General features: G+C 54.6%; 8 protein-coding genes across 8 annotated transcripts; 4 read left to right on the top strand and 4 right to left on the bottom strand.

The window, feature by feature from the left end:
* Nucleotides 1–1,043: 1,043 nt before the first annotated feature.
* ISF_00219 (Oxysterol-binding protein) lies at nucleotides 1,044–2,829 on the top strand (the record flags this gene model as incomplete). The annotated part of the gene is made up of 4 exons (XM_018843826.1): nucleotides 1,044–1,156; nucleotides 1,416–1,662; nucleotides 1,731–2,390; nucleotides 2,473–2,829. The coding sequence occupies 4 exons, from the start codon at nucleotides 1,044–1,046 to the stop codon at nucleotides 2,827–2,829; spliced, it is 1,377 nt and encodes a 458-aa protein (XP_018708276.1).
* Nucleotides 2,830–3,555: 726 nt separating this feature from the next.
* On the bottom strand, nucleotides 3,556–4,541 carry ISF_00218 (regulatory protein SUAPRGA1; the record flags this gene model as incomplete). Its single annotated transcript, XM_018843825.1, has 2 exons — nucleotides 3,556–4,093; nucleotides 4,168–4,541. 2 exons carry the CDS (start codon nucleotides 4,539–4,541, stop codon nucleotides 3,556–3,558), a joined length of 912 nt encoding a protein of 303 aa, XP_018708275.1.
* Nucleotides 4,542–5,259: 718 nt separating this feature from the next.
* On the top strand, nucleotides 5,260–5,805 carry ISF_00217 (hypothetical protein; the record flags this gene model as incomplete). The annotated part of the gene is made up of 1 exon (XM_018843824.1): nucleotides 5,260–5,805. One exon carries the CDS (start codon nucleotides 5,260–5,262, stop codon nucleotides 5,803–5,805), a length of 546 nt encoding a protein of 181 aa, XP_018708274.1.
* Nucleotides 5,806–6,618: 813 nt separating this feature from the next.
* On the bottom strand, nucleotides 6,619–7,839 carry ISF_00216 (hypothetical protein; the record flags this gene model as incomplete). The annotated part of the gene is made up of 1 exon (XM_018843823.1): nucleotides 6,619–7,839. The coding sequence occupies one exon, from the start codon at nucleotides 7,837–7,839 to the stop codon at nucleotides 6,619–6,621; it is 1,221 nt and encodes a 406-aa protein (XP_018708273.1).
* Nucleotides 7,840–11,128: 3,289 nt separating this feature from the next.
* Nucleotides 11,129–12,361, bottom strand: ISF_00215 (hypothetical protein; the record flags this gene model as incomplete). The annotated part of the gene is made up of 1 exon (XM_018843822.1): nucleotides 11,129–12,361. One exon carries the CDS (start codon nucleotides 12,359–12,361, stop codon nucleotides 11,129–11,131), a length of 1,233 nt encoding a protein of 410 aa, XP_018708272.1.
* Nucleotides 12,362–15,538: 3,177 nt separating this feature from the next.
* On the top strand, nucleotides 15,539–17,025 carry ISF_00214 (Inosine/uridine-preferring nucleoside hydrolase domain protein; the record flags this gene model as incomplete). Its single annotated transcript, XM_018843821.1, has 4 exons — nucleotides 15,539–15,575; nucleotides 15,628–15,730; nucleotides 15,789–15,958; nucleotides 16,022–17,025. 4 exons carry the CDS (start codon nucleotides 15,539–15,541, stop codon nucleotides 17,023–17,025), a joined length of 1,314 nt encoding a protein of 437 aa, XP_018708271.1.
* Nucleotides 17,026–17,427: 402 nt separating this feature from the next.
* ISF_00213 (ribonucleoprotein (LSM)-related domain protein) lies at nucleotides 17,428–17,926 on the bottom strand (the record flags this gene model as incomplete). Its single annotated transcript, XM_018843820.1, has 3 exons — nucleotides 17,428–17,622; nucleotides 17,735–17,811; nucleotides 17,899–17,926. 3 exons carry the CDS (start codon nucleotides 17,924–17,926, stop codon nucleotides 17,428–17,430), a joined length of 300 nt encoding a protein of 99 aa, XP_018708270.1.
* Nucleotides 17,927–20,043: 2,117 nt separating this feature from the next.
* Nucleotides 20,044–21,042, top strand: ISF_00212 (glycerate dehydrogenase; the record flags this gene model as incomplete). The annotated part of the gene is made up of 3 exons (XM_018843819.1): nucleotides 20,044–20,557; nucleotides 20,625–20,842; nucleotides 20,869–21,042. 3 exons carry the CDS (start codon nucleotides 20,044–20,046, stop codon nucleotides 21,040–21,042), a joined length of 906 nt encoding a protein of 301 aa, XP_018708269.1.
* Nucleotides 21,043–21,544: the final 502 nt, after the last annotated feature.

Raw genomic sequence — 21,544 nt, 5'->3', positions numbered from 1 at the left:
GTCAGTGATTGGCTCATCAATGGCCGGGCGCCGCGCGGGGGGCTGCGACAAAAAGGCGGAGTCCGCCCCCTCACTCTCCGTGAACCGGGCGATGGGCGGGATTAGCGCGGCTCCGGGGTAGCCAGTGAAGCAGCGCATATGGTGGCATCTGGTGATGGGATTGGTAGAGTGGAAGCCGTGCAGGCGGTCAGTGGCGAGGGTAACAGGCAGGTATGCAGGGCTGGGGATGCAGAGAGGCACGCCGTAGCTGGCTCCAGGTTTGTAGTTCGAGCTGTGTTATCTTGTACAGTGGTCTGATTGTTGCCAGTAGCAGCCCTGTTATTTCGTTTATTACACAAACAGTGTCATCGCTCTCAAGCCCCCATCCGTCGTGTGCCCCCCGTTTGGACCCTGGCCTGAGAGCTCGGTTCTCGACAGGAGCTGTTTCAGCGGAGAGGACAGATAATAGCGAAAGACTTTCTTTTTGATAAATCAAAGAAGAGACGCGTAAAGCGGCGCCGCCCGAGTCAGCTGGTGGGCGGCTAGAGGAATTTGGCGTTGGATTTACGATAGAGTATGCCTGAGTGAACATGTTAGACTTTGTCGTAGAGAAGAAATCGAAAGGCAAAAGCTGCGCCACTTTTGATTACTTGAGTTTAGTGGCTTGCCTCTATACTTGTCCTTGTATTTTGCTGCTCCTTTCACCTCTTTACAGGCTACTTGCCGCTGGATCTTCCCTTTTTGCCCCGCCACAACGTCGCGCCCAGGTCCCTCCCAAGCCTCGGCGGGCGTCCCCAACTAGAAACTCTGCTAACTTGATCACTCCTCTTTTCTCACTGCACCAACTTCTTGATATTCCTCCCATCTATTTACTTCTTTGTCTTCTCATCTTTGCTTCTCGATATCCCTCCAACCCCCGCCGAGACTCCCTCCCACGCGCATCGTTACCGAATACCGATAACTGCCCCCGAACGACTCTACGCGCCTCCTCGCCCAACTTCGCTCTCTGCAGTTTCTCTCCGAAAGACGCACTGCCTACCTGTGTACCAAGAACAGGCGCCGACATGATGCAGACGGAAACACTTTCGTCATCGGCGCCGCCGCCCACCGTTGACACGCCCGATGAAAATCAGAGCGAGGGCTCCAAGCTTCGCACCTTTCTCGGCATCTTGCGAAAGTCAGTCGCCTTTTTTTCCTGCTTTTGCTTTTCCTTTGCATCCCTCGGTTTCATGCCTGCAGGATCCCGTGTCGGGCGCCGCCACGCCCGCTGCTGGCACTGCCCTCCGCTGCCCACCACCTCAACATAGTTTGTGACCCTCAACAAGGGGGGGGGGCGGTGTGCCTGATCTTCATTGCCGGGCCATGTCACATATCATACAGATGAAGAAGAAAAAAAAAAGGCTCAGCTTTGCTAACCCGTGCATTTCCATTATCAGATTCATTGGTGTTTCAGACCTCGCCGCCGTCCGATTCTCGTTGCCCTCACAGCTACTCGAGCCTACGCCCAACCTCGAATACTGGACATATCTCGACGCCCCCAATGCCTTCGTCGCCATCGGCACTTCGGACGAGCCCCTCGACCGCATGCTCGAGGTCGTTCGCTTCTGGTTGACCAAGGACCTCAAATATGCCAAGGGCAAGCCTTGCAAGCCGTACAACTCGTGCCTGGGCGAGTTCTTCAGGGTGAGCCTCATCCCTGTGACGCTACCGGCAAGTCGTCGCGCACCCATGCTAACAAATCTGTCTCGCAGTGTAAATGGGAGACGGAGAACAATGCGCCCAAGATTCTCACCAGCAAACTTGGCAATGAGAGCTCCGCGTCCAGCAAATCCAGTGTCAAGAGCAACAAGAATGCCTCGACGTGGTCGCTCTCGCCGCCGCAGCACGGCACCTCGCTCGACTCGCGGCCCGTGACCGTCTCGTACCTGACAGAGCAGACGTCGCACCACCCGCCGGTGTCGGCGTTCCACGTCAGCTGTCCCGAGCGTGGCCTCTCCGCGCGCGGCTTCGACCAGATCACGGCCAAGTTCACCGGCACCTCGATCAAGGTGCTGCCCGGCGAGCACAACCTCGGCATCTTCATCACGCTCGACCAGCGTGACGGCGAGAAGTACCAGCTCACGCACCCGGCCGCGCACCTCGGCGGCCTGCTGCGCGGCACGCTCACCGTCTCCGTCAGCGACACGGCCTACATCACCTGCCCCAAGACGCGGCTCAAGGCCATCCTGAGCTACGTCGAAGAGGGCTGGCTCGGCCGCACCACCAACAAGGTCGAGGGCGTCATCTTCCGCTACGACCCCGACAACGACGACAAGACGCGCATCCAGGACGTCCCCGACGACGACGTTCTTGTCCGGCTTAGCGGGCCCTGGCGGGAAAAGGTTGTGTTTACGCTTGGTTCGACACCCCTGGTAAGTCTTCCTCTCCTCACAAGACACACGGGGCAAATTCCTCCTCTCCTGTTGCAGCTCTCAGCTAACACACAACCCGTAGAAGCAAGTTCCCGTCGAGCAGCACTTCACCATCCTCGACACGGCCCCGCTGCAGGTCGCCCCCAAGATCCTCCCGCCCGCCGACCGGCAGGCGCCTAACGAGTCCCTCACCCTCTGGGGCGGCGTCACCGAGGCCATCCACGCCCGCCAGTTCTCCCGCGCCACCACCCTCAAGCAGGAGCTCGAGGAGGCCCAGCGCGTCAAGGCCCGCGAGCGCGAGCGCGCCGGCCAGACGCACAGCCCCGTCTACTTCTCCCACGCCGTCGGCAACGAGGGCCAGCCCGAGCTCACCGAAAAGGGCCGCGAGGTCCTCGAGCGCTCCCAAAAGGGCGACTGGTCGCTCGACGGCATCATCTAATTTAGCACATGACGACAACGTGGTTTCTTGGTCTTCCTTTGTTTTTGGTATCTTGTTTTGGGGGCTTTTCGCAGCTTTAGAGACGCGGCTGGTATACACATTTCAGGGCTCTTCTTTCGTTCCCTTTCGCCATCCGCTTTTTGTTTTCATGATGCTCACACAAGATACTACTGGTCCTCCTCGTTTCCTTTTCTATTTTTGCATACGACCGGTGTCAGACCTCATTTCTGTTAGCTGCAGTATCTTTGGGATAGATAGACATTTGGTTTTTTTTCCTCGCCTTTCTCTTTTTTTATCACTCTGATGGTTTATATCTGTGTGTACTTGTTTTTGTACGGCGTGCAACCTCAGATATGACTTCAACATGGGTTTCAGCAGGTAAATATACCGCGCCCTTGTACTCTAATCTCACCTTGACGGCACATTCATTCCCTCAACACTTTCGACTTGAGCATTGGTTACATGTGAATTTGTATGATTTTTAGACGTAATTGGTGCGGTTGCACCGCCATTATCAATTCGCTAAATAGCCGTAGTTTCTGACATCTCTTACAGACCCGCCCACTGATTTGGTTTTTTATATTGTACAAGTTACAAAGAGAAAGAGTGAAGAAAAAAGCGAAAAAGAAAAAAAAAAGAGTCGTCGTAGATCATCCTCCTCTTTCCTTCTCCCTTTTTTTATTACATCTGAACATGTGTGTCATACTTCAGAACCGTTGACCGCTTTCACGCGTCAATAAAGCCCTTGACGTTGTTGAGCCAGCGCAGGTACTCGTTCTGCTCCTTGAGGTCGACGTAGTCGGGGACGAAGACGGCGAGGGCCTGGGTGACGCCGCGCTCCTCGAGGAAGCGCTCGACGAGCACCTGGAGGTCCTCGTCGAGGCTGCCAAAGGGCGGGCCGGGGTAGACGTCGGCGCGGCGCTGGGCGGCTTCGGGCGAGTCGAGGCGGGCGAGGGCCGCGTCGGCGTAGTGGAAGAGGTTCTCTACGACGATGTTGCCGTCCTGGGCGGTGGCGTCGATGGCCAGCGCGCCCGCCGTCTTGCCGGGCTTCTCCACGACTATGGACAGGTTGATGGGCGCGGGCGCCTCCTCGTCCACGTCGGCCTCGAGCTCGCCCTCGAGGTCCTGATGCTGCTGCTGGGCCTGGCGCTTGCCGCCCTCGGCGGCCTGCAGGTCGTCATCGATGCCCTCGTCCTCGAGGGCGGCCTCGTCGGCGTAGGGGTCAAATGAGTTGATGTCGGCGATGGAGAAGGAGATGGTGATCCTGCGCGGGGGATTTGGTTAGCTAAAAAAACACGCATACTCTCTCAAAACTTGCATGGGCAGAGAAGAACGCACTTTTCCTCGCCAAAGGTGCGGACCAGCTTGACAACCTCCTGGCCGGGCGTGTCGATCAGCTCAAAGGGGCTGTTGTCGATAAAGTCCTTGACGCTCGACGGCTCCTGCTCGCCGGCCTTCATCTCCTCCTCGATCTGGATCTCGCTCTCAATCTTGGCCGACAGCTCGTCGTCCGTCTCGCCGTCCGCGGCGCGGCGACCGGCGGTCGTGGAGAAGCTGCTGGCGGCGCCGGCGCGCAGCATCTGGAAGCCAGAGGTGCGAGCTACGGACGTGGCGGCGAGGGGACGCGCGACGACGCCCTGGCGCATGGAGGCCGCGGCCATGCGGGTGATGGTTCGGGGCGCGGAGCGCGCAATGGTGCGAAATGACAGCATGTTGGATGATTTGTGGTTGTGGTGGTGGTACAGGGAGATTCAGTTGCAGGGACGGGAAATTCTGCAAAGGGGAAGCTACTCTGGATTTTTTTTCTGGTTGACCCAGTTGAGAGCCCCTATGCAGAAGGCTGGTGGAGCTCAAGGAGGACGGCCTGGCATTTGCGGCAGCTCCCTGATGACTCAGCTGGAGATGAGAAAGCCCAAAGTGCCTGCATGAAGGCAATGTTGTACTTATTATAAGGGCGAGGGTATAATAATTGGTGATTGATCTTGATTATGTAGTAAAGATTTAGAGTGGACTCGCCGTCAAGGGCACGGGCGAGTTCCTGGTCACGATCTCAAGTTCTGATGCTGCTGCGCCTTGCCACTTACACGGCCACGCTAGGAGTCTTGGAGATAGCCAGGGACAGCGAATACCTGCTTAGCGGATGAATTACATTAAGAGAATTAATCAGAAATAGTTTTCCTCTCTCACTTTGTTCCTCTATAGAAGCTATATCAAGTCAGCAAATGATTCATACACCTGAATTTCGCATCATTCACGTCCGACTAAGAACGACCCCCACCAAATCTTTTGCCCCTCCTACTAACGTAATGATCAACCTGCCTAACCAAGCTGCTGGACCGCTTCCTTGCTGCTTCATCTTACAACAAACATTACCACTTCCTCAACCACCCAAACACACACCACACACATATACACAAAACCGGTGTCAGCATGTCCTCAGCAGACACGACACCCATCACCGCCGCGCGCTTCGCCGCCGCCCTGCAGGACCTGTCCCTGCCCCTCCTCCACCTCAAGGTCCGCGAGATCAACAACGCCATCGCCAAGCTGCAGTACTCCAACGACCAGCTGCTGCCCTTCACCAAGGAGCAGCAATCCGCGGAGGGCATCACCTCGCCGCCCGACCAGGACTGCGTCGAGGCCATCGCGGAGAACGAGGGCGTCATCGAGCGCATGAAGGAGCGCCTGGCCATCATCTACATCGAGGTCGTGGAGAATCGCGGCGTCAAGTGGGAGGATCTAGGCAAGAGCGGCGAGGAGGAAGAGGAGGAGCCGAAGAAGAAGACGGAGGAGGAGGAGGTGATGGGTGTGAATGGCGAGGGGGAGGGGGGGAGGGTGTCGGCGGCTTGGACGGACGGCACGTTCCAGACGGGCACAATACGAAACGGCGAGGTGCGCCTGGATGCCCGCCCGGGGGTGCGTGGGAGTGGAGGAGTAGAGGAGGCGCCGGAGGAAGATGGGGGCTTGCATCTGTGAGGAAAAGATGGTCTACAGGCGCGTTGATGGAGCCTCGTTTCATGGTATGGCGTTGACGGGATTTTAGTTTCATTGCACTCTTGCTTGCTCTGTACCGAGAGAATACGCTGAACTTATCGAAAAAGTCTTAAATGTTTACGGATTTCAAAGGTCTTTCGACACCGACACGAGACTGCAAATAGGTTGACAAAGAAAACCAATGTATTGCGCAAACTGTTTGACGGGCCTCTAATTCAACCAAGCAGCCTGTCCATGCTGTTTTGTTGTTCCAACTCCAAAAACTCCTAACAATAATAATAAAGACAGAAGACCACCAATTCCAATCGAAATGAAAAAGACCCAATTCTGATCCAAACACAAAAGACCAATCTGAAAAAATGCAAAACCAATTTCAAAAGAAGCAGAAAAACACAAAAGAATCCAATCTAGAAGTAACCATGAATGCATGCAACCCATAAACCCCAATTGACACCATTTTATGCTGTAGCGGAAAAAAGGATATTGAAAAGCAAAGACGCCGTAGTCGCTCAAAATGCTTCGAAAAAGACGGAGAAAGGGAAATGGTCAAGAGTGGGTGGATGGATAGGCTGAGTGTTGAGTTCAGCTCGTTTTGTCGGTAGAAAATAGTGTAAGGAAGTGTATGTGTGTGTTTGTGTGCGGGTGGGTGTGGTTGTCCGCGTATTGTTATTCGATTTGTATGTCTTCAATCAGAGTCGTCCCCGCCGTAAGCATCTATACCACCATCGAAGAGCATTATGCGTTTGACCAGCTTGATCCGTTGTTTCCTGGGGAGTGCCTAACTGGTCAGCTTCCTTACTCAGAATGATTATCCTCAGGAGTACCAACAGCCGCCAACAGCCTAGTGCGTCGAGACATCATCTTCTTCGACCGCTGGGCTAGTTCGCGACTGAGGGCACAGTCCGGGACATCATCGTCGAAAGGAACAAATTCGATATGGCGGTCGGAGCCAAAGTTCCAGCGCTTCCTCAGTTGGGTGAATATGAAGTCCTCCTCTTCGTTGTCTTCGTAGAGCCAGTCATCATCGGACTCGTCCGATGCAACGGTGGCGGCCGGTGCCTTTAGCTTCGTGTCACCAGCTGCCGAGGTGCTCTCTGTAGGTTTGTCGTTGTCATCCGCCTTGGCAGTAGTGAATTTCTTGTCGCAAGCCGGAGTGAAGAGGGACTTGATCAACTCCGCCTCGGTGGGGAGAGCCGACAAGGGGGCTGGGCCGGCCGCCGCGGCCTTCTTGCGCGCTCTTTCTTCGGCAAGCCTCTCCCGGACCAGCTTATCAAGGAAAGGGTCTTCGGAGACCAGGGTGCGACCGCTCGACTTGCTGGCGGAGCTGCCAGCCCTGCGGACGGGGACCTTGCCCTCCATGACTTTGGCGGGCGGGGGTGGCTGGAGCATCCATTTGATGCCGTCTTTGTGAGTCGGCCTGGTAGTGATGATGGGCGGGTGGAAGTCATTGACAGGCGGGTTGCGAGGGGTCGTGTAAAAGGCTTGGCGTTGCTGGTCCGTAACCTCTTTCTCCAGGCCGAGAGTCGACTCTATCAAGTGGCCGGCCGAGCCACGTGCCTTGGCGAAGGCATCTCTCACCCTTTGTGACGACCAAACGCCCCAAAGTTCTTCGTCTTCGCGTTGGTATCCAATTTTCCGGTTCCAATTGCTGGGAACCTCATCATCCTCGCGTAACACGCTCATGCTGTCAACGTTGGTTCTGCTATCGTCGACGTTGGTCTGCTCCGATACGTTGGAGTCGCGGCCGGCACTCGTCAGGCCTCGATTGCTCGAATTTTTGCTGGAGGATTTCTTGGGCAAGCTGGGGCCCCTGTTGATCTCTTCTTGCCAGTATGGGTTGGTAGTGAAGGGCTCGGGGTGCTGGTACACGCCCGGCTGCTCCATCTCGAGGTTAGCTCTCTTGAGACGATTCTCTTTGGCAGCTTGCTTGGCCCTGTGACGATGACGCCATTTTAGGCATGGTGTGCAGGCGAGAAGATAGAAGACGGCAGACTGAAGTGCAACTGGGAACGACATAGTGAAGGCTGTTTGCGGAGTAGTCGGGATTGTCGGCTCGTAAATAGATGGTGGGACTCGTGTGTAATGTGTCAGTCAATGTGGTGAGGTTACGTCAAGAAGGAGGACAATTCCTCTCTCCTGTACAAGGCCAGTCGACAGACGACCCGTATGCAGTCGAGGGACGCGTCAATGGTGTTGAAAGGCCGGTCCGGACAGAAGTTGCTGATGGGTTCGATTGCGATGCGTTGTTGACGTATTTTGTCGAGTGCGTCTCGTCGCGATTCGAAGGCACAAATGGAATCAAAAGAGCAAGAAAAAGTGATCAGTGGGGAAGAAAAAGAAAAAAGTGGCTAGCAGAGTAATTAAGAACAAGAAAGAGAAGCTAAAGTGAGTGAGCGGGATGAAATCGAGAAATGGAAGGCAGCAAGTGCATGTGGTGGAAATGGGAGGACAGGAGAAGACGAAGGGGGGGATGGAGATGATGGAAGGTGCCTCAGGACTGGACAGGGGGGTAGGGCGGGTCTGAGGAAAAGAATACAGGGGGGCGTGGCCTGGGAACGCTTGCTGAGAGTCCCTGAAGACTCAGGCCTGGCCGCCTGGGCCACCTCGCCATCGACAACCTGGAGGGGCAGCTAGCGGACTTCTGTGTTAGCGCTGGCACTGCTGGGCGGCTGGGTGGCTGCCAGGCCAGGCTCTGGCCACGAGCGCCAAAAGCGCTGCTTCCAGTGGCTGCGGCAGAGCACTTACGTGGGAGATGTTTCATTTTAAATTCACGTAAACTCTTCCGTCGCCTCTTATTTTCGTGCCCGTCGTGCCACAGCCTCAAGATGATATAGTTGGAGTCGATAGGCTCCCAGTGACATCCTTCAACCGGCGTTGCGCTATAAATCGCGCTACCAGTTTCCGAGGTGCAACTCCATGCCAGCATCACAGACATACAGAGCACTGCCTCGACGGCGGCATGGATCATGACGCCCAAGTCTGCCATATGCGTTTCAAAAGCGTCTATTCTTATCCCTGGGCATCAATGCATTTGTACTTAGTAGTATACCCAATATGCCCTCCTCTCCGCATCCCTTCCCTTCTCCAGACTTGCCCAAGCCCCTCACCCCTGTACAATTAAAAGACCACAATATTGCGTCCCTTATCCCTATACCTGCCCATTTCGGCGCCCTGCTGCGCACAAAAAGCCACACCCGCCTGCATGTTTGTAATTTCTTCTCCGCAAACACTGACAAACATCGCACAGTATCGAAACACACAGAAACTGTTTGCAGAACAGGTCACGAGATCACTGTATTTTGCTTTTCTCGCTCTTCATTCTTCTTTCTTCTTTCCAGTCTCCCTTCTCGAACCCCGCCATCCTCTCTGCCGAAGCCATGACGCTATCCGTCTTATCCTCCCCGAGGATCGACCACTAGATTAGACACATGTACAGGCACATGCAAATGGCGAAAAAGGTGCGCAAACACCACATGGAGGCCAGAGCCAACCTCGCTTCAAAGGAACAACTTCTCTGGGCCCTCTCCCTTCCTTCTCGGATACCCCGCAGGATTTTCCCTCATCGCAAGCCTCGAGCCACTCCATGAACGCCTCCTCATCCCTATAACTTATAACAAGCTCATCTGTACTAGGTAGTTAGTTAGTCCACACCCCACCCTCCCTTTGCGCGCAATAAAAGGGACTTCTTCCTGTTGTGGACACACCTCTCCCTCAGCTACGAAGAGAGTTTATTATACACAAAAAACAGGCATTAATCCTTGGTGTGCCAATCTTTTGACTGTTGTCCAAAAGTTTCCCACATTCAAACACGATCGTCCCCCAGACGAACGACGTCTGCGCCTGCTATGGCTCCTGCCTGATAATAACCACATGCGCATATCGCTAGCCTTGACTCGCACTTGGTAACAAGTTGGTAACAGCCAACACTAAGCAGACAAGTCAAAACATTTTCGTCCCCCATCAGCATTATGCTACGGCGCCCTTCCAAGCAAGGCAAAACGTTGCGCCGTGATAGGCCGTCAGCGAGTGGTAGCGTAGTAGTATTCCGCCATCCCCCCCCCCCTTCTCCTCCTCCCGTGTGACACCAGCTGCACCAACACCAGCTTACCGGCCCCGAGTAGTTCTGATATTCGAAGAAGCATGTACAAGTCGATGCCGAAGCACACTAAATAGATCATCGCCAACACACGCACACCCCACTTCTTCAGCAACCAGTACCCAATGCAGCCCTGTCACGATCAATCGCGGAGAGAGCTGCCCATCTCCTCGCTTTTCACTGGCCACAGAAACCATGAGCTAACGCGCTGCAGTGGGCATCCGAACCCCTGTTCTCGTGAGATGTCGTCGAGTCGCAACGACTACATATCTCAAGTCGCTAGCTCCCCGGCCCCGGGCTAATCCGCCAGATCATGAGAACTTGTGACATGTTCCCCACCATCAATCAGTTTGCTAGAGAAGAAAGAAAAGTATATGAAAGGCAATTGCCGACTTGGTTGTTGCTGTCAAGAGTCACTGCCAGCTCACCATCTAGGCAACTCATCCCAGGTGCCTCAGCCACATGATACATTGTTGCCTCGCGTGGCCCAGCACAATATAACCACGCATAGCCTTGGCTATCAATCATTGGCTACAGTACATCATTTTCACATCCATCCTAAGCAATCATCTTATTCAATTTTGACTTGTTAGTAAGGTTTTAAGGCTACCACTGAGAGATTTTGTTTCACAAGCCCGCTTTTGGGCGACAAATACACACCCACACATACAACCGCACACAAACCAACCAATTTTTTACCCCTTGCCTTTTCCTTCCCCCATTTTTGCCCATGCGTTGCTCATCGTTGCAAAGGTACTCTGCAAACTAGACTTCTCATCTGCAAGCAATATCCAGTGCCTGTGCAGGGTCGGCCGTCGACTCTCACCGCCCTCACCAGCATCCATGCCCTAAGTGCCGCTCGAGGCTCAAGTGAAAGGCTCATATTCGTGCTGATGTTCTCGTCTTGTGGCTGTTTGCTTCTCCGTCCCATGGTGGTTCTTTCCACCATTGACGCTATCCATGATTGTTTTTCAATATCAAAATGTTCAAGTTAAAAAAAGAGATGGTGCAAAAAAGGAACGTGACAGTGACAACAGTGGCGGCTCTGGCACCACTGAATATGATACAAGAAACAATTCGCGATGTGGCTTTGGCTTCGGATATTGGGTTTTTGCTTTCAGTTTCCATCCTCGCGTTCTCCTCGCCAGTGCTTCCGATGGCCATTCGTAGAAATCGAGGGCCAGTACACACGAGGTCGCTGCTTTGCGATTAGACGTCCCATTCCTCCTCCTCCTCTTCCTCGGCGTCGTCGTTCGTCAAGGCGGAGAAGGAGCCACCAAAGGCTTTCTTGGTGTTGGCACTGTTGCCGTTCGTCTTGGGAGCAACCTGCTTCGTTACAGGCTTGGCCTGCGGGGCAGCAGCCGGAGCAGCGGCGGGCTCCTCGTCGCCGGAGTTGCTAGCAGCTGCTGCCTTCTTCTTGGAGCTCTTGGTTTTGACGGTGCTCCACTCCTCTTCTTCCTGCTTGACAGGCTCTTCAACTACAGCAAGCGCAGCGTTAACAGCTCCATTGGTCTGCTGGGCAGGGGCCAAGGTGGTGTCAAAGGTGTCAAGAGGCGCGTGCAGCTCGCCATTGGTCTTGGGTGCGCCGTTAGGGGCACCCTGCTTCCATGCGGTGGCGGCACCGTTGGTGAACTGGGAGCCATCCTTGGCAGCACGGCCTTCGGCAACACGAGCCTGGCGACGCTGCTTCTCCTCGAGAGCCTTGCGCTCAGTCTCGGCCTCCTCGCGGGCAGCCTTGGCAGCTTCGGCCTTCTTCCTGTTCTGGCGCTGCTTCTTGGTCTCGCCCTTTTCGACCGGTTTGCTCTCCTTCTTCTTCTGCTCATTGGGCTTGGAGGACTCGCTGATGCGCAGAACAGTGGGAGCAGGGGCCTTGGGCTCAAGCATGTCATCGACGCGACCAGCCTCAGCGGGCGCAGCGCTAGTCGCTTCCTCGACCAGCTCTTCAACATCGGCAGGGGCTTCCGGCTGAACAAGGGCAGTGGGAGCCGGGACAGGAGCTTCGGTCTTGGTGGCCTTGGTGGCGTCAATCTGGCCAGCCTTGGACTGCTTGACAGACTTCTCGCGCTGCTTGGCGTCAGATCTGGCGGCAAACTTTGTACCCTCTTGTGCTTTGGAGAGCTGCTTCGCGAACTCGCGGTTGGCGGCCGAGTCGTCCATGGTGTCACGGATGGTGGTTGTGGTGGCCTCGGGCTCCTTAACCTCTGGAAGGGCAGCCTGGGCAGCTTTGGAGGCCGACTGGGTCTCTTGTGCAAAAGCTTCCATGCGTTGCTTCTTCTTCCTATCTTCCTTGCGAACTTCGGGCTGGGAAGCCTTGGCCTTTGCAGCGGCTGCTCGCCTCTTGACATCAGAGCCAGTGGAATAGTGGTATACAGTGTAGCCGAGTGCCGCGAGGGCAGCGTAGCCACCAACTGTGTATAAGACGTTCATTCCAGAGTCGGCCATGATGACGGTTGTTTGTGTCGGGGCGGATGATGGCGAAAGCGAGGATAAGCGCGATGACGGGGTATCGTCTCGGCGTAGGTTGTCGAGTGATTGTGAGCCGCTGTCGTTGTCGAGATGGTCTGCAGGCAATCCAATTCGGATACAGCCGCGCTGGTAGTGGCGGCTAATCGATGAAGATGGTCGAGTCGCCGATGGCCAGGCGCACAGTTGCTGTATTGTGGAAAAGGTGGGATAGGACTGCTACGTGGCCGTTGGAGAACAGGAGGCGCACGGGAGGCGGTTTCGGGAAAAAAGGGGACGATGGAAGGAAGAATTAAAGATGAGAATCCGGGCGATAAGCCGGGAGGGAAGGGGACGATGGCTGAAGGCAAGGGAGGATGGAGAAAGAAGGGGATGGCTCAATGGGAGAAAAAGGTGGCCCAGAGAGGTTGTGCCAACAAGTTTAAAGTGAGTTTGTGTGTGTGGTTATGGCGTTCTGGCTACGTCGCCAGTCGAGAGATAGCCAGGCAAAAAGAAAGGCCAGTCAAAGGGCAGGCTGGTGAAGAAGACAGGCCACTAAACCTAATTCAGCTAGGCCCGAGCCACACGCAGCCTGGACACGTAAACGGTGCTGAGAAGTGCTGTGGCGTAAAGGTGTCAAGTCCAGGGCGGCGCTGCAACTTGCAGGGCGAATTGAACGCTAACTGCCAATTAGCCTCCCGTCCTAGCCCCTAAAATCAATGCAAACTTATAATGAAATGTTAGAAAAGACGGCAAAAGCAACCCCAAGTTACAGGGAGTCAGGCTCTGGCAGAACATTGCGTCTGGTTGCATGCCAACTTGGTGGGCTTCAGGGGAAAGCGGGGCCGCCTCGACCCTTGGCTTTCCCAAGTGCCGCGTACCTGACATTTGACGTCGCGGACACAAAGAGACACACAAATGGCGTACTCTAGACTTTTGATATGCACGCCGGCTACCGAGTCAATCATCCTCAGCAGCTAGATTTTCTCCAACACGAAGAGTGAAAATGATTTGGGTCTCGGATTTGGCGGCCGAGACTCCACGTTAATCACGCCACTGCACCCGAGCTCCCAACAATACCACGAACTAAAAGTTGACAGCTGGCAACACGCTTTGTCACCCTCACACAACCAACATTGTCTTGCCAACGCCTCCCTTGCAGCCATACACCTCGCCGCCCACGCCACTCAGAGCATCAATGTCCTCACACAGCAGCTCCCTGCCCAGGACCCTCGTCAACGCTCCCTGCCAGGATCGCCAGGTCCTACCCTTGCGGCCTATGAACATGTGGCTATACTTCCTCCGCCAGTCGTCGAGCGCATGAGTCGCGTCAATCGTTAGCTGGGCGTGTCGGGGCGTGGCTGAGCCGCCGCCGCCGTTCATTGCGCGGCTGGCCTACTGGCAAGAGGAAAGGCCATGGATAGAGATGCGGATTGCTCCTGGCTTCATGGGCGGCAAAACTTCCTTGCCGGCCCATCGCGCCCAAGAGAGAATTGACTTTGGCTTTCGGTTGGCTTCGGTGGGGCTGTCATCGGGATAGTCGATGACTGGCAGCTATCAGCTGGCTCATCATCCTGTCAGATATGGTTCATGTACCATGGTCGACGATGTCTTCGCCAAGGAGCTCGGCAATTCCTTGCACATAGGGCCGTGATTTCGTTGTGCTGACCTTGCCAGTTTTAAGACAGTGTTGCTCCAATTATACGGCGTCTGAGCAGGTGCCGCTTACCAACATCTGTCAGCATCAGTCACTCCTCTGGCGCAGCGCCCGACACGCAGGCATCTGGTATGAACACAGCCTTTCCTTCAACAGGCGCCTTGACTCATCGGAGGACTTGAAGTGGTGTCCTGTCGTAAGAGTAGTCGCAGCAGCTTTGAAAATGTGAGACTCGGCTCTTCATCGCAACACCCCGTTCGTTGCTTCTCGCCCCTTCAGCCCATATCCCTATAATACAAGAGGGTTCATATTGTATGGGTTTTGGTAGGACCTCTTCTCGGGCATCCCGTGGTGGTCTTCTTTCCCTCTCTACTGAAGACTTGTAGGCTGAATTTCGACTCAGAAACATTCACATAATGACTAATGTCTACAGTAGCACAACGCCTCGGAAGCCCAAGGCCCATGAAACCATTCCACAGGATCAACACAGGAAGACCGTGCTACGTAGTAGCTTCTTCCTACTCCTCTTTTGCGATGGTTGAAACCATGGCACGATAGAAGCATCGTCATCATATCAGACCAAAGATTGGGCCACAACTCTGCATCTACCCAAGGGCCGACAGCCGTCCCAACCATCAAACTAAACAAGAAATGCCGTGTATGCAGCGCCGCGTGTAGATCTTTACCTTGTGAATATTGAATAGACAGCGAGATGAAGTGGGTAACAAGGCACGACATCTGCATGCCACAATGCCACTGCAAGGGCATCTCTTGTATTGCACGACATGTCTTGGTTTGCCACTTTGGTGGCGTTTATTCATGCAAGCCTTGCAGCCCAGCTTTCCAACTAGCTTTCTAGTTCGCTGAGTCTCGATCTACACCGCACAAATCAAAGATGTATCAAAAGCTATCTATGCACCGTGCATATCCCCCCAAGCGGCTGTGTTGCGGAGATACAACCCGATATGCCACACGATACAGCGCGCAGTAAGCTGGCCTTGATCCTCACCATCTGGCGAAGGGACATTCTTGCAGGCGTGCCCAAGAACATACCCCAGTTCCGCTAGCTGTATTTGCAAATTCACTTCTAGGAGACCCAAGATTTGATCACATTTATTCTGCCAAACTCTACTCTCGTCGAGATACTCAAAAAGCAGCCCCTCCGCGGCCGGAGACGCCCGCGCCGCAACCCCACCATACAGCCGTACCAAGAAGGCGTCTCGGACTCGTGCCTGAGTTAAACTCTCACAACCCAAAATTTGGGCCAAGATAACCGAACTCAAAATCTCCCCGATCAAGACTTACCGTAAGATCCCAGGGGCCTACCTAACAAGCGAAAGATTCCCTTCGGCGTACTCTTGCACCGAGTAGGACGAGGCTGCGGGGTCTCTCCACAAGCCTTTCCAATACCCGCTAACTTGGCACTGCACAGTCTCTTCCCTCTTGAATATTTTATTCCAACTTGCTTTCTCTCATTTTTGCTTCTCTTGATACAGTTGCCTTTGCACTAAACATACACCATGGCTCCCAGAAAGATCATTATCGACACTGATCCCGGTAGGTACTGCCTCCGCGTCACCGGTCCATTCCCGCAGCTAATCATGACTAGGCGTGGACGATATTCTGGCCATGCTGTTGGCTCTCAGCGCCAGTAAGGAGGAGCTTGAGGTTATCATGATCTCCGTAACATATGGAAACGTCCCTCTCGAATGGTGAGTGCCTTATCCCAGCTCCACACGTCTACATACTGTTGCTGACAAGGCACCACAGCTGCGGACGCAACGTCGTCGGCATGATGCAGGTCATTGAGAAGGAGATGGCCTGGCGCAAAGCCAACGGCCGTCCTGAAGGCTTCGAGTCCCTCAAGGCATGCAAGCCTCTGGTCGCTCTTGGCGCCGAGCATCCTCTGGAAGAAACGGATCTCAAGTATGACCACTTCCGTACGTCGCCTCTCCTAGCCAATGTGACCCAAACGCCATCAACTAACAACCCTCTCTCCAAAGACGGTCTGGATGGCCTCCACAACGTCCACTCCACCTTCCCAGACTTTAGCCCTCCCGAGAAGTGGCTGCACATCTTCCGTGAGCAGGGCTCCTCCGTGACAGACCTAGACAAGATCTCGCCCCTCTTCACGCCCTCGCGGGAGCCCGCGCACAAGGAGATGCTGCGGCTGCTCCGCGAGAACCCCGTCGACAGCATCACCATCTTGACCGTCGGTCCCACGACTAACGCGGCGCTCGCCGCGTCTGAGGACCCGGAGGCCTTCCTTCGCGCGCGCGAGGTCGTCGTTATGGGCGGCGCCGTGCGCGTGCAGGGCAACATCACGCCCGTGGCCGAGTTCAACACATATGCCGACGCCGTCGCCACGGCGCGCCTCTTCGCCCTCAGCTCCTTCACTCCCTCGGCCACGCTGCCGCCGACCACGCCGCGCACCACGCTGCCACCCTATCCCGCAAACCTTCCGCGGCCGCTTCGCGTCGTGCTCTGCCCGCTCGACATCACCGATCAGCACGAGCTGACGAGCACGTACTTTGCGGAGACGATGGCGCCAGTCGTGGAGTCGGGCAGCCCGCTGGGCACGTGGGTGCGGCACTTTGTCGGCGGCGCGTTCGACAAGATCGCGAGCATCCTCGGGTCGGACACCACGGCCGGCCTGTCGCTGCACGACCCGATGACGGTGTGGTACGTGCTCGGCGCGAGCGCGGAGGACCCGCGGTGGAAGCTGACCGAGGCCGAGGATATCCGCATCGAGACGGCGGGCCAGTGGTCGCGCGGCATGCACATCGTCGACCATCGCGGCAAACTGCGGCCTGCGCAGGCGGCGTTCCGGGCGTCGGCGGATCCGTGCAACGACCCCGAGGTGCTGAGGCTGGACGCCGTCGACGGCGATGAACTCGGCTGGCTGAGCGTCCTGAGGGGCAACCGCATCTACCGCGTCGTGGGGACGCCGGGCGAGGAAATCTTCAAGGAGGTGCTGCTGCAGCGCGTCTTTGGGCTGGTAGCGTAATATCTTGTAAATAAATAGAATGGTAGAGAAGAATTGAGATTCTAGGATATTTATATTTTATTTAGATTGAAAGACGCTTCGAGCTTTCGCCTCCCTAAGATGTGAAGTAATGGTGTTTGTTTGTTTGCGTTAGCACTTGCGGCTGCCTGTGCCACAGCTTCCAAGTTGTTTCCAAATAGTTAAATAGCAAAACGCCGTATTCCCTTTAACGCGCAAGAGACTAAATCCAATACAGATCGTGACAAAAAATAAGAGTGCCCACAGGAGAAATGCAAATGCTGCCCAACCCTCGCGGCCACCAGCGGTTTGCGTTGCTCAGAGGAAGCCTTGACTGAGCAGCTGGCTCCCACCTAGACGGCATGCCACCATGATGCTCTGCGACTCCAACTGTTCATAGCTGCGCTAGACATGCTTGATACCGCCTATAACCGAGCCCTTGACCTCTGTCCAGTTGATGCTATCGTCCAGCTGCTCGTCGACCAGCCCTATTGAGCACACGTTGTCGCCGCGCACGATGTAGACGCCGAGAGGGTCGATCGCCGAAGGTTCAGGGTCGTCTGGCGTCCGGATGATTCGCTCGACAGCATTACTGAGTACCTAGAACGAGGACAAAGGTCAGCAACTTTCCGTTTGCCTGCCCACCGGACTCGGGCTTCCACAGTCTCGAAGCTTTCCAGCGCGGCCAACGGGTCTGTCGGGGTCGACGTACTATATTTGTAGAGTGGTCGCAGGCCGTCAGCGTGCCTACCAGGATCCGCGAGTCGGCCGTCACGATGAGGACCTTTTCTAAGGTCGCAAAGTTAGCTCGAACGGGCTCAAGTTACCGTCGCAGTGCATCCCAGCGACAGCAGCAGCAGCAGCGGGGAAACTTACTGTTGAGGTAGCTCCCTAGAGAGGCCATCGTGCTTGTGCCGAGCTCCGATTCGTGTCAGGGGCCGATGCCGCGGGCAGGGTTTTCTGTCGTCGCGCTGGTGCTGCAATGAGGATGCGTTTCTCTGCGACTGTGGGGGGAGCTTGTCTCTTGGGCTGTTTTGGTGGAGGGGCACCAAAATATTATGGCCAGAGGAGGGGAACGGATGCAACACAGCTCAGGTCCACGCAGAGGCAGCTTGATTGGCGGCGAGCAGTTGATCACTTTTGCGAAGGCAAAGAATAAAAGAAAAGAGAAGCAAGAGACGATTGTTCATTCCAGTCGTCTTTACGCAGCTACGGGAACCCAGTCCAACGCTATGGCGGCAGCTCTGCTGCAACGCGAGCCATCACAATTTTTTCAGCATACGCGACACCCAGTCAGCGACCAGTTTCCAGCAACATGACCAAGTCCTGATAACATAAGATGAAAAGAAACATCTCTTCTTCACCGCGTTGGCAAGCCAAACGCAAGCAATGAAAAGAAAGAAGGTTCGCGTTACCTGGAGGCAGTGTAATACCAGGAACACTGTGGACGGAATCATGTGCAAGCACAGAGGAAACCATCCGAAGGCCAAAAATAGGAATAATCAATAAATGTCTCAGTAGAGACGTTTCAGAGATTAAACTGAAAAGAACAGATACTACACTTGATCTAAGCCAATAGGCAAAGAGAGCTAAAGAAGAAAGAAAGAAAAAATTCAAAAAGATGGGCGGCGAGACGCAAATTTATAGAACTTGTGCAGCGGGCGGTGAGTTCGACGCGGCAGAATCTGGCGTGACACGAGCTCCACCCGGAGAAGGCAGCAGTGCCAGCCGCAGGGTTGCCTGGTCGCGGCTGGCAGGGTTGGAGCGTGCAAACGGAGATGGCAAGACAAATGCGAATTGTTCATTGGGTCAATTAGTCAATTGTGGATGATTTAATCTCGGTGCTTCGGCCCAATCCGCTGTGTGTTAGGCTGGCTGACCGCCAATTCGGTTCTTGTCGGTTCAAAAAAATTGTGCAGTCACCAACTCCATCTCACATGCATATCTGTATGCTGTTATTCACCATCGCAACCTCAGCTCTGTGCAATGCATAAATACTTAATATGTGCACAAGGACTGGTTATGAAATGATGAGGGCTACATTGAGCTGTGAAAATAAAAAATAAGGTGGTCTGGTGTCCGCGGCGTAGTTTGCTAGCCGCCACTCTCTGTGTGTTTGCATTTCATCCTCTACTTTTGCGAACACGACCCTTTTGACCGCAATAACATCGCGAAAACACGACCCCTACGCCTCAGTAGCTCGGAGGAGCGTGATGCGAGATACCCATGGTGACCTGCTACCATTTCCCCTTTCCCTTTCCCTCGATACAGCTTGCATCGCCAGTTCAGATGATGTATACAGGGTAGCTGAATTTTCTCAGTGAAACGTACTACCTACCTCCTACCTATGTAGCTCGCAGCACAATAGGGCCGAGCCTCTTCCCTTTCTTTTTTTGCCCGGAAGAAATAGTTGGTAGTAGCAGTGAGTAGTTTGACCCAAGTAACAGAGAAAAATAATCGTCTTTGGTCGTGGCGTTGGTGGGAACAGTCTGGTGTGCGAAGCCATCTCCAAATGGAACGGAAACTGCGCCCGCGTCAGTAAGCCTGTCTCGACAAGAATTGGAGCACAAGCAACGATAAAACGTGACCAATTTGATCACCCAGCGGAGCAAAAGTCGGCACTCCAAAGCTTGTATCATTCATGAAAAGGCTCACTCTCAGTGGTCGTTCCAATGTTAGCGCCCGGATAATCCTCGAGATGATAGCAGGACACTCGACGTGGCCCTGGAAAAGGGGATGCAATTTACCAGACCTATAAGTGGTATTCATCCTCCTCACCCAACTTTATTCTTCCAGGAGTTGACCAACATTGGTAGACAAAATTGGCTTTCTTGATTGACATGTAGCCTCCACTTGAAGTTGCACCGCATTCATTTCATGGCGCGCCCTTTGATCGATGACAACAGTGGATATCATTGACAAGCCAGAACCATAAAACGAGTGCCTCATCAACATCTTCATTATGTGCTCAGTTTACGAAAGATAACGAATTTGTTGTTTAAGCAAAGATATACTATTATAATGCATCATAAAATCGTGGCCTTGGACGCCTGGAATGTTCTCATCCCACCCAACCTGCTCCAGCTACCTGGGCCACACACCTACGAGCTCATCAGCCACACCACACAATTGACCTCTGCTGAGGACATCCAAAATGCCGTACGAGACGCGACGATCGTCGCCACAACGATCACGCCGATACAAGGCACCGCCTTGGATGTGAACAACACCCCCAACCTCCAGCTGATCGTGGCCATCGCCGCCGGCACCGACTGCATCGACACGGACAGGGCGGCGGCGCGAGGCATCAAGGTCGTCAACTGCCCCAATGCCAACACGGAAACCGTGGCCAACCACGTATTGGCCATGTACTTTGCAGGGCGTCGCCACCTCATCCGGGCGCACAACACCATGTTGAGGACCGATGAGTGGCCGAAAAAGTACTCCTTGACTTTCGCGCTTAACGACCCTGAGGGACGCCCCCCAATGACGTGCAGGGACGAGACGGTCGGTATCGTGGGCTATGGTGCGATTGGTAAGTCCCAAAATACCCGAGAATGAAGAATAGACATGTCTGTGGCTAACCGAATTCTACGTGATAGGCCGTCGTGTCGCGGAATTGTGTCGCGCCCTCGGGATGAACGTACTCGTCGCCGCGCGCAAAGGCTCCGCGCCAGCAAGCCCCGACAGGGCGCCCTTCTCCCAGGTCCTCGCCCGGAGCACCGTGCTCGTCCTCTGCGTGCCGCGCGGCCCGGACACGCTCGGCCTCATATCGGCGCCCGAACTGCAGGCGATGCCGCGGCACGCGCTGCTGCTCAACGTCTCGCGGGCGCGTCCTGGCGGGAGGGCGACAGCCCGCTGCTCAGGGTGGACGCGGCGGAGGCGGACGTGCTGAACCTGGTGGTGACGCCGCACGTGGCGTGGTGCTCGACGACGACGTTCTACAACTACCTGCAGGCGTTCAAGCGGCACGTCGAGGACTGGTGCGGACGAGATGTGGGGGTAGTTGAGAGCCAGTAGAAAACATGTAGACATGAAAATAGAAGATAAACTGTAAAAAAAGAGAAGAGTTCAGGATTGATTGGGCATCCGTGCAGAGTATGTCTGGGCGGAGTCACATCTCTTGCTTTGACTTGCCAAGGCGAACATCTTCCATGAACGGCCCCTGGTAGTAGATATCGAAGCCGTTTGAGTCTTCTCTTCCCTCGCACTTCAATACCTCCTTCGTTGCCATCGTTCCCGAGCATAGAAGGGTCGGAAGTCGGTGGTTGACCTATGTGATGAACAGACTCTTGGCAAGCGACATGGACAAAAGCAGACGCACACTTCTGCACCGCACCAAAGAGCCACATTGAACCAGGACGCATAATACAAATCAATTGCTTGCTGTTTCTTTCTTTTAATCTCCTGTTCTCATATTCCCTGATTCTCCAAAAAAGACTGCTTTCATAAACAATACATCAGCCTTGTTCCAACATTGCCATCCCCTTCAGGAAAAGAGGTTGAAGGAACAAGAAATGGC

This window comes from Cordyceps fumosorosea (assembly GCF_001636725.1).
Source record: "Cordyceps fumosorosea ARSEF 2679 chromosome Unknown scaffold_1, whole genome shotgun sequence".
Lineage (NCBI taxonomy): Eukaryota > Fungi > Ascomycota > Sordariomycetes > Hypocreales > Cordycipitaceae > Cordyceps > Cordyceps fumosorosea.
This window is presented reverse-complemented; position numbering and strand designations above follow the sequence as displayed.